Here is an 11059-nt window from a genome sequence, read left to right as displayed (position 1 = left end):
TATTAGAGCAGTCACCAAAATTTCGTGATTGTGGGTACGGCGGAAAAATATGAAAGCTGTATTGTTTGATCTTGGCGGTGTACTGATTTCTGCGCCTCAGTTGGTAATTGCTCGTTATGAGAAATCTTTAGGGTTACCATCGTGAGTGTAGTTTACTGGTAAGAGTTGTTTCAGTGCAGCGTTTCTTTTAGGGGTGGTCTTACGGTGGCGTTTGTACGAGGTGCTCCGAACAATGCATTCTGCAGGCTGGAAACTGGTGAACTAACTTTATCTGAGGTATTAATAACTTGTAAAATATGCTCTGTATATTAAAACGTACTAAGCAAGCTGAAAGGACGAGATAGGAAGAATTTGTGACCTTTTGGACTTTTCAGCTGTCTTAGCAGGTTATCCCTGCTCACCGTATTTTCAACCACTCCAACCATGGATTTTGTAATGCAGTTGCAGGAACCTATTTTTTGAGTTGGTGTAGTTAGTTCAATTGCAATTGCTATGCATTATATTATTAGGATTTTCAAACACTTTAGTGTTGTTTTATTCTAATAGAACAGTCCGGTTAGCAGCAGTCATATTAATTGTACCCTTTTTGTAGTTTGCTCCACTGTTTGAAAAAGAATGTCAGCTGGCAACAGGTCAACTGGGAATACAGTTACCATCCAGCTTCTCTGCTAGGACATTGTTTGAAAACATAAGAGCAGCCTCTGCAGTGAATCAGCGCATGTTCCAGGCTGCTTCAAAGTTAAAGCAAAACGGTAAGTGATAATCTGTGTGTACTCATAGTTGTGAAATAAGAACCCTTTCTTAAATGATTCTCCCCAACCTAACTGAGAAAATTATCCCTAAACCTTTCAATTAAAAAAATAACACACAAAAAAGTGCAATACAGGTAGATAGCCTTCTCACTTGACAGCAGGTAAGACATTTTTGACTGACACAACCAAAATTTCTTCTCTCCAGAAAACATTATTGCACTATACTATCTTCCCTTAGGCTATCTGATTGGTATTCTCACTAACAACTGGATTGATGAAAGTGATGAGACGAGAGCAGAATTCATGTCATTATTGAACCAACATTTTCACGTGGTTGTTGAGTCTTGCAAAGAAGGAGTTAGGAAACCAGATAAGGCAGCCTTTAGGATTGCTTGTGAAAGGTTAAAAACTGATCCACAAGACGTAAGCAGACAATTTTGAGTACCTTGTGCTACATACAAAGAATTCACTTTATTTTGCCTTGAGATATTAATTTATATTTGTTTTTAGGTTATATTTCTGGATGATTTAGGTGTGAATGTGAAAGCAGCCAGACAGATGGGAATGCACACCATACTAGTAAGAGACACTCAAACTGCTTTACAACAACTCAGTGATTTAACTGGCGTTGATGTTCACAGTGACAAACAAACTTCAAAACTTTAACATAAAAAATAAATGTTCAAAATTGTACAAAAACTAAATGCACTATTATTTACCTTCAATATATTTTACAATATTTTGTATGGAGGTAAACGTACCAGTGAAAAACCCTACCAGGCCTACAGATAAGATTAACAGTGACTTAATGACCCAGAAGAACTTCTGCCAGCAAGGTTCTGGAATCTTATAGAACACTGCAATCTCCAGAATAGGAGGGAAAATTATAGCCAACAGACTGCTGGCAAATGCTCCAATAAGTGTGATGAATAGATCGAGCTTTGGAATACCCAAAGCAAGTCCAGCTATACAAGAAAAGTAAAAAAACAATAGGATTTTGTGTGTGTACGTATGTGATTATGTGTGCGTGCATGATTATGTGCGTGTGTGTGGTGCGTGTGCACGTGCATGTGTGTGGTACAACCTATATCAGACATTTCACTCACCTGTAATTACCACTATTATACTACGAAACACCACATGAAATGTCAATTTCTTTGCCTTCTTAGTTTTATCAATGTTAAGCCACCTCAGCAATGTTGGCTCCAGGAAATCCATTGGCACATAAAAGCACAGCATGTACGTGACAAATATGGCAAAACAGAAATATAGTTTCGAAATATGGAACACTCTATAAGAGATGAACACAATTACAATATAAACATACTGCAATACACTCACATGCTGTGAGGGTGTTTATCTCGTGGTAGGTTAAGAGTGATACTGTCCTCAATCGTACTACCAAATGTCAGGTACCCCAGTACACCTATCATAAGGTATATTAATGTCACCAATGCCATTGACAAATAGAGCACGACATTGAAGTGATGTGGGTTCTTCATTTTGTTTTCAATCGGAAGTATCTGTAATAACAATTGTATGAATACAATTAAGCTACAGTGATATTGGCTTGTTGTTCAAAGGTGTGCATAGCTTACCAGTCCAATTGCTTCAAATGTAAACAGGACGTTACCAAAGAACAATGGTAATCCGGTCATGGACAGTGTAACTGAGTGCAATGTTGAATTTTGTGACAAGTCAGAGTCGTGGAATATGGCAGCTTTTTGCTCAATCATTTTGTCAGTGAGGTAGAACAATATACTACCTATACCAAACACCAGGCCCACGTTAGCAACAAATGACAATGGTGCTAGAGTATCTAAGTTTCTTATCCATGTAAAGACAATCACAATTGGCAACATAATCAACATCCATACTCTAGTAGGTAACTCCAACCCACAAGCATCAAATATCTGCGGATATAAATATACGTGGGAAAATCATATACACATGTTATATTTTGGTGGGTACCGGTGTACCTGCTTTAAGTTGATACCCCAGAAAATAAAATAGACGCAGCAGAAGCCAAACTGTGTTGCAACCAGTAATATGTTGATTGTAGCCCTGAGTATACATAGTGTTGACGGAATAAGCACGTGTGTGTGTGTGTGTGTGTGTGTATGCATACAAATTGTGTGCTGCTCACTTTGCTATCTTGCCTAATACTTGTTCATTTAGTATATGTCCACAGCAATTGCATTTGAATTTAAACTGCCAAAATGTTGCCTCAACTACTTCACCATAATCTAACGTCGTCTTGTTAACCCTAAGAAATAATGAAATAATGTTTATATACTTGTGACACACACACACCACACACACACTACACTGGTACCACATTACAAACACACATCAGGCTAGTACCGTTTACATAACTCCTGACACGACTTCACCAGCAGGACCATTGAGTGTATACACATCACTGCTAGCACAACCAATAACACTGGTCCCAGCTGTGTAATGGTAATACATACACATCATTAACACAATGATGATGACTCACAATGTATCCAACTTTACTGATAGCTAGTGGCAATGCTAATGCTCCTGTACCAATATTACCCTTGACAAGATGAATAAATGTTTGGAAATCTCTACAGTGTAACATTAAATAGATATACTGTAATAGTATAACACTGCACGTACGTTGTAGGATGGTCAGCCCGCTTGTCTTCACATGGTCTCATAGTATAGCTGGCATCAGAAATAGCAGTTGATGTTGAGCCATATATCTGATGTTGTTGTACAGCATATGACTTGTTGTTTGCCACAGTCTTCAACCTAGTTGGTTCATTGTGATCACTAGTAATCGGAGATGATGGTAAATTCTCCTGTAAATATAAACACATTTTTATTGTTTTTTCGTGTGTACTTCCGTGAGGAGGGTAGTCATATGACATCATGGTAGCAGTGACACTACTGCTTCACAATTCTGTGTTTGCACTGATATTGTTGTCCTTCGTATTGTTCCTGCATTCTCAGAATTTACTTATGGCTCTTCCATACAGCTAATGGAAAAATGTTGTGCCAGACATTCTGACAGGTTAAACTTCTGGGCCTAAACATTTGTTGTTAGCTGGCAACATCCTCATCCTAGCATTTTCAAGATCACCACCAGATATTTTATGATATATGGTCACCCTCCTTAGGAATTTACTATTGTAACACACACACATTTGGTTCAGCTTCATAACTATAGGTGTCGGTTGATGACCAGTCATGTTCTGTTGGTGACGTCCTGCCCACAAGTGGTTCACGTTCATCATCCATCTAAAAATGGTCACATATTACTACCAGTTAGGAACTGGAGGATGTCACCATAGATAATAAGACACCCCTACCATGGTGTCAGCACGTGACCATCTATTGCCACGTGCATGTGCCACTCCTCTACATGTTAAAATATTTTACCCTGCATGTTACTTAATACCCGGTAGTTGTTTGCTCTTTCGCCTTTGAGAGGTTCAAATATTTACGCGCTTACTAAAATTGACGGGGCTAATTGTGCAAAAAAAAGGCTTGCGACATATCCCACCCTTACTAAAAAGTACTACAATTATGTCGTTTTGGCACACTCAATCGTACACTAAAAATCACTCACCTTAAAACCGTTACGAGCGAAGATTACGAGTCTTATGACGGTCACGTGCTGCTAGAAAACGGAAACCTCTTGGCGCAAATTGAAGATCACTTCGCGCAAATTGATGCCACGAAATGTGCATGTCCGTAAAATAAATAATAAATTCACTAAATTTTTACACACAAAACGATCACACACATACATTAAAATGATCTAACCCTCAAAGTAATCTATGATATTTTGTATTGAAGTGTACGTTCCTGTGAAAAATCCAAGAATGCCTACACCACAGATGAAAAGAGATTTGGAAATCCACAAAATTTTCTGCCATCGTGGCTCTGGAATGTTATAGAAAACCATAATCTGTAGGATCGGAGGGAATATGATGGCCAGTGCACTGCTCGCAAAAGCTCCAATGAGAGCAATAAACAGGTCAAGTTTAGGGATGGCAACTGCTAAGCCAGCTAAAACATAACAAATTATGACACACTAGTATGTCACAATGACAGACATACCTGTAATAACAACAAGAACTGTACGGAAGGAAAGTTGGAATATCTGCTTACTCCATTTGCGTTTGTCTATCTTTAGTGCCTTGAACAATGGCGGCTCAATGAAGTCCATGGGGACATAAAACACTAGCGCATACGTGACAAAGATGGCAAAACAGAAATATAACTTGACAATGTGGAACACCCTACCAAGATAGCAGCAGTAATAAAACTGAGCAGGTAACTAACACACTAACTCACACACTGTGCGCACGTTTGTCCTTCGGTAAGTTGAGTGTAATACTGTCTTCAATGTCTTCACCAAAAGCAAGGTAACCCAGTACGCCAACAGACACATATAATAATGTCACTAATCCCATAGCTGCATATAACACTCTGACAAAATGCTTCGGTTTTCGCATTTTATTCTCCAATGGAAGCATCTATAACAAGAACACCATACTAGATAACATAGATTGCGACAATAAAACACTGTACCATTCCAATTCCTTCATAACTGTAGAGTGCATTGCCAAAGAAAACGGGCAAGACCGTTCCACCAACACTTACAGCCACCACTTCACCACTGTCAAACACTTTAGCAGTTTTCTCCACAAAAAGGTAAAATATATAATAAAGGATTGCACCCAGACCAAAAAAGATGCAGAGGTTAGCTACGAGAGCAAAGGGCACCAAAGTGTCCAAGTTTTTAATCCAACTAAATAGAATGACTAAAGGTAAAAGGATTCCTATCCAGATTCTTTTGTCCAGTGATAACCCGCTGGCATCAAACACCTATACGTAATTTTTAAAACAATTGTGAATTAGAAATACTATACTTACCTGTTCCAGGTTTTCGCTCATAAATACAAAATACACACAGCAAAATCCAAGCTGTGTTAGAACTAGAAATATATTTACAACCAACCTGTAATTAATTTACATAAATAATTGTGTTAGTAATTAGCAAACTCACTTGGCCACTTTTCCAACTGTAAATTCAGTTATCAAATGAGATCCAATTCTTTTACGAATCGTAAACTGCCAAAACGATGCCTCAGCCACCTCACCATAATCTAGCGAGTTCACGTCGTACCTTAACAATACAATTAGAAATACAGTTAGAAATACAGTTAGAAATACTTATGAAATACAATTACCAATAATAACACACAAAGCTCTGTCTGTAGATACAAATACTAACCTTTTACATAAAACTTGACAGCTATGGATCAACAAGGTAATAGAATGTATTGACATTACTCCCAATATGGTTAGCAAAACTGGTCCAACCTGTTGAGCATGTATACAAAAGTATTATCTTAAATGATAGTCACTATGATGTTCATTCAGGTACTTACAATGTATCCTACAGTACTCATAGCATACGGAAGAGCTAGTAGCCCACTCCCCAGGTTGGCTTTTACCAGATGAACAAAAGTTTGCAAGTCCCTTTATAAAATAAAACAACAAAGTAACAATCATTTTCTTGTACAAAAATTATTTACGTGGTTGCATGTTCGGCCCTTTTGTTTCTCTGCACGACATGTTTCATGGACAAGTTCACCAAAGTCTCTTCCTCTGTATGCATACAAGTTGTACAGGTCTGCATGTTGCAGATCTGTTCCCTCACCTTCAATCCTCCGGCGTACGTCACTACCCTGGCTCTCTACTAGTTCACCAGGAAATGACATACGTTGTTGATTGCCAAAGTTAACAGTCTTCTTTCCCACCTATTATTCAATACCACACATTACAAAGCTAACATCATCTTTGGTGCACTATTCCATACTCTCATGTTGGTTGAAGGAGTAGCATTATTGTTCCAGTATTCGTCAGATGATGAGGTACTTCCACTGGACAGCAGTGGCTGATTTTCGCCTTCCATTTTTGAGAAGTAAATAAATGCAAATCTACAACACCGGACCACGTGATGAAAGGTCAAGCGCTGAGGAGGAATGAGTCATCACTTACCACCTACAACGATGATCCCAATAAAACACCCTTTCAACAGGGTATGGTCCGTTTTTGTTGAGAAATAACAGGTTGGCTATCCAGTTTGCGGTCCAGCCCTTCTACGGATCAATCATCATCTCGCAACCACAAAAATTCAATCACGTGATTTAGTAGTCCGTGTGAGAACGGAAATATACGAGTAACGTGAAGCCAAGAAGGAAGTGTGAAGAAGTGTTGATCGAGGTGTTTATATACTAGCAGCACTAATCATCAGTATAGAGGAGTAGTATTTTGTGATTATGAAATACTGGGAAAACACCTGTGAAGACACGTTCATGAATTACTGAAGTTGAGAGTTTGCAAACTGTGAAGGCTAACGTGTACTGTGACGCAGTATAATTTCAATGGTAATTAAATGCGATCCGTAATGACCACACACACTGTATAGGCGTTTACACAAACCGTCTGGCACGCGAAACTATGAGTGTATATGTACCTGTTACAAGGGGTAGTCACTTCCATACGCCAGTTGATACACTTGCGACCGGGGTCAAGAATTTTGATCGTCGAAATTTTGCCTTGATCGTTTGATTTCACCTATAAAATAGCCTTGATTCTTGATCGTCTACCGTAAAAGCCTAGTAAATCCTCGTGTCACTAAAGGTTAGCTTTCGAAGGTGCTTGATTGTCACTTTTGCGGATGTCTTGATTGATTGATTCACTGTGCAAAAGCCCCTTGATTGCTTGATTGAATCTTAATCCCAGTCGTGAGTGTTTCAACAGACAGTATTAAAGTGACTACCCCTTGTGTTAGGCCACTCCTAATTAATTTCCTGTTTCTTGCCTTGATCACAAAAATTTTGGTTTTTGAGTGAGCAGGAAAATCCATTGTGACTGTGCAAGTGTGTTTAGCATATTTATAGTTTATTGCATATCATAGCTGGTTAAGAATGATCTTCATACAGTTTCTAGCACAAAGGCTTGTGTTATTTCACTTGCATTTGTAGCTAATAACATTTGTGAAAATTTTACTAGTTAGAATAAAAATTGTGGGTCTTATATAGGCATTGCTAGTCTTACATAACCAGATCCTACTCTCCACACGGTACTAAAGATATTTTCACCTCATAGCAGGAATTTATAATCTCTAACTGATCAGTGTCATGTGGAGAGTCTGACCATGCAAGACTAAGTCATTGTAGGACATGCACGAGTGCTCATTTGGGCCATGAACTATATTATGCTAAAAGACTGAGATTCCTGTCTAGGTTTTGGTGCAGCTATGAAAGCGATACCCTCTGCAATGTTATAATGACCACATATTGAATTTATTAACACAAACAATGACATTAATATTGAAAAGCCAAAAATATGTTAAAAGTCTAGAATGGTGTAAAATCACAGTGATTTTTGTGTACTTTTGAAATGCCAGCAACATTATGGAGTGGTACCGACAAAGTACGGTCAGCTAATTAATTACTCACATACCTCAAAGGAACATTCCACCGTATTTTCATGGCCGTAGCTACAGTGGATACTTGGGCCTTTTCACAGTTTCTACCACCAGTCCACCGTTTTTATCATTGCACAATGTATTGTGGGATTCACCCGTTACCAAGACTAACACCTAAACTAATTAGTATAATTAAAAAGTACAGTCTGGAATATTGTGTATATGAATGATTCTTGGGTAATTCGGGGAATTGGACAAAAAGTTGTTGCTCTAGTGTGGGCCCTGTTAGTTTAAAGACGGAAGTTACGGAGACCCGCTTCGAGAATTATTCACGTGAGTGACTTAGTTTATAATGGTTTTGTTCTTGAGTCTATAAACCTATCTATATAAACAGACACCGTGTTTCCAGGCTTTGGGTTTATCATGGGTTTCTGAGGTTACCATATCAGTTGCGGGATTCCGCGGAAGTCAGTAAATTTTATTCGCAATCCCAATGGCTAGCTTCAATATGATATAGATGTGCTTCCCCACCTTAACTAGATTTCCATTGTATTTGAGGTGTCCTTCACTTATAGTTGAAATTTACATCAGAAAAATTTGTATAAAAACATGTCACTGGAAACTCTCCTGATACATATAACCTAGTAAGGAGCTGCACATTGCAAACCAGCTAAGTGCTGTTGTATCACAATATTTTTTGATGAGTGGCCTCTTCTTTATTTTGTGAGTCAGCACAATTGGGGAGGGCAGAGCAAGACTATCAGAACCACAATTCAAAACTAAATGCCGCTAGTCAATAGAGCACCACCATGCAGAGGTATTAAAGCCAACTAAAGTAAATTGTGAATCTGTATTGTGATTGCTGTGTCAAAGTTATAAATTTATTTGAAAAATATAGAAATTGTGTCAAATTTGCATGGACATACTCATATTTCAAAATTTTGTTTGTCATCTTTTAAGTAAAGGACCACTTGCTTCTATTACAGTTGCTCATGTATTAAAAGTGACATGCTGTAGTCGTGTGTGTCTGGGGACAGACCACATTTGTAATTATACTTGTTCATGTATTGTCCAAAACCAGCTAAAGGCTAGCTGTGGATGCAATCCTGGTTTCCTGAAATTGGTTTCAGAAAATTGCATGTCTGTCAATGGCACATCCAAAGACCTTTATTCTAAATGCAGCCAGTTTTTGAGCAATGAAGGCGGCTGTTTACTAAGCAGTTAATTAAGGGAGGGACGGAAATCTATGTAAAATCAAACAGATTATAAATTCAAACAGTTTGATTATTCTGTCAACAAGTGTAGAGTAGGCTCTCAGTCTGTATTATTGATAAATGGTCATTCTCTATTGTCGAAAAGTGATTTGCCTTTCTTGACTGGTACTTTGTCCATACTTTAAAGTAATTTGGTGGTAAAAGTCCAATGAACCCTCTCTGCTGGTATTTGTGTTTTATATTATCGAAAACCAGTTTTTCACATACAAAAACAAAGTAGCGGTAATGATCGTTTTATTAGAGTTTTCATTCCCTATGATTTTTTTATTATTAAGGATTTGCAAAATTTGTTGGATCAAGAGGGACAAGAAAGATTGAAGGCTGGTACATTGATTATAGCAAGAGCAGCATTTGTAGCTGAGACTGCTGATGTGAGTACTCTTGCTTATTGCAGAATATTTTATTCATTTGTGCATATTAGGATTTACCCATTGAGGCTGGCGAGGAGCTTCAGATTATCAAACCGACAGATGTAATATTTTGTTACTTGAAATGTTCTACTCTAATGGTCACTTTTAGGCCCTGGGTTGGTATGAAGCTAAGAGATGTTACTCAAATGGACAACCCAAAATGGAGGGAACAATACCGATCACTCATATAAGATTGTTATATGATGATGATGAACCAGACCCTGAAGATGACCAACCATCAGATTTGGATGACGGCAAGTTGTACAATGTTGGAATTATTTTATCAATTTTATATTTTATAGGTCCTCAACCAATTCATGATGGCAAGATACATTTGTCTTACTTAAAATGTATTCACATTCTTTATTACAGACATCACTGATTTCCTCACCAATTCTGGTTGGTTTTCATATATTGGGAAACCACATGGCAAGGAGGCACTCCACTATGTTCTAGCTAAGAAAAGTGGAATTGAATATGGGAATTTTATGAAAATCAAGAAAGCCCTCTACATGTTTGCTTTTGGCAATGAAGAAAAAATCTACATTGGTATATATATATTAGATATTCTATTGATTTCTTTTATGTGTGTGTGTTTTTTTTAATTCAGGCAAGGCTAAAGTGCTCCACGCTGCTTTAGCTGAACACTTTGAGTGCTTTGGTAAACCAAGATCTTCCATTAGAGAAATTGATGATGAATTGTGTCACCATTCAATGGCTAGCCAATGGCAATTGAAAATATGGCCTTTAGCTGATTCTGACAATCTGGAAGTGGAGTGGGCAAAGAAAGTGTGTAATAAAGAATCACTGCCATCGTCACCTGATGACGAGAGTGGACTAAATGAGAGTATCAAATTCACACACAAGCACAACTGGGTTGAGTTTAAGAAGTGGCTTAACCCTAACAGATCATAACCATCAGTTACTGTACATTTTCCTATTTTAGTATATACCTTTTTCAGAATCTGTAATGTAATGAATTGTGTGATAGTTGAATACAAACTATATTGCAATGATACGTAACTACTTGCCCCCTTTCCAACAAATTGCCCCTTTTCTGTAGTCTCTGGCTGGGCAGACGACAGTACTGTGATACCTGGTCCCATAGCTATATATAATATAGTGATGCAACTGAAGGCTGTA

The 11059-nt window shown here is 38.0% G+C and overlaps 4 protein-coding genes across 4 annotated transcripts; 2 read left to right on the top strand and 2 right to left on the bottom strand.

Moving 5' to 3' along the window:
- The first annotated feature begins 14 nt into the window (after window positions 1-14).
- LOC136237566 (bifunctional epoxide hydrolase 2-like) lies at window positions 15-1528 on the top strand. Its single transcript, XM_066027755.1, has 5 exons — window positions 15-141; window positions 192-276; window positions 593-752; window positions 991-1175; window positions 1263-1528. Exons 1-5 carry the CDS (start codon window positions 50-52, stop codon window positions 1416-1418), a joined length of 678 nt encoding a protein of 225 aa, XP_065883827.1. The 5' UTR covers window positions 15-49; the 3' UTR covers window positions 1419-1528.
- On the bottom strand, window positions 1398-4449 carry LOC136237562 (proton-coupled amino acid transporter 1-like). Its single transcript, XM_066027749.1, has 11 exons — window positions 4354-4449; window positions 3927-4022; window positions 3399-3583; window positions 3256-3346; window positions 3117-3205; window positions 2899-3018; window positions 2732-2816; window positions 2351-2665; window positions 2094-2275; window positions 1859-2043; window positions 1398-1717 (listed from the first exon to the last, which is right to left on the bottom strand). The coding sequence occupies exons 2-11, from the start codon at window positions 4020-4022 to the stop codon at window positions 1464-1466; spliced, it is 1602 nt and encodes a 533-aa protein (XP_065883821.1). The 5' UTR covers window positions 4354-4449; the 3' UTR covers window positions 1398-1463.
- A 30-nt stretch (window positions 4450-4479) lies between these two features.
- LOC136237563 (proton-coupled amino acid transporter 1-like) lies at window positions 4480-7009 on the bottom strand. Its single transcript, XM_066027750.1, has 12 exons — window positions 6798-7009; window positions 6616-6736; window positions 6457-6556; window positions 6332-6404; window positions 6185-6275; window positions 6028-6116; window positions 5800-5919; window positions 5667-5751; window positions 5322-5618; window positions 5085-5266; window positions 4848-5029; window positions 4480-4796 (listed from the first exon to the last, which is right to left on the bottom strand). The coding sequence occupies exons 2-12, from the start codon at window positions 6709-6711 to the stop codon at window positions 4546-4548; spliced, it is 1566 nt and encodes a 521-aa protein (XP_065883822.1). The 5' UTR covers window positions 6712-6736; window positions 6798-7009; the 3' UTR covers window positions 4480-4545.
- Window positions 6946-10932, top strand: LOC136237565 (uncharacterized). Its single transcript, XM_066027754.1, has 7 exons — window positions 6946-7186; window positions 9782-9877; window positions 9928-9978; window positions 10026-10170; window positions 10219-10239; window positions 10289-10465; window positions 10527-10932. Exons 1-7 carry the CDS (start codon window positions 7184-7186, stop codon window positions 10829-10831), a joined length of 798 nt encoding a protein of 265 aa, XP_065883826.1. The 5' UTR covers window positions 6946-7183; the 3' UTR covers window positions 10832-10932.
- Window positions 10933-11059: the final 127 nt, after the last annotated feature.

This window comes from Dysidea avara, chromosome 11 (genome assembly GCF_963678975.1).
Source record: "Dysidea avara chromosome 11, odDysAvar1.4, whole genome shotgun sequence".
NCBI lineage: Eukaryota > Metazoa > Porifera > Demospongiae > Dictyoceratida > Dysideidae > Dysidea > Dysidea avara.
This window is presented reverse-complemented; position numbering and strand designations above follow the sequence as displayed.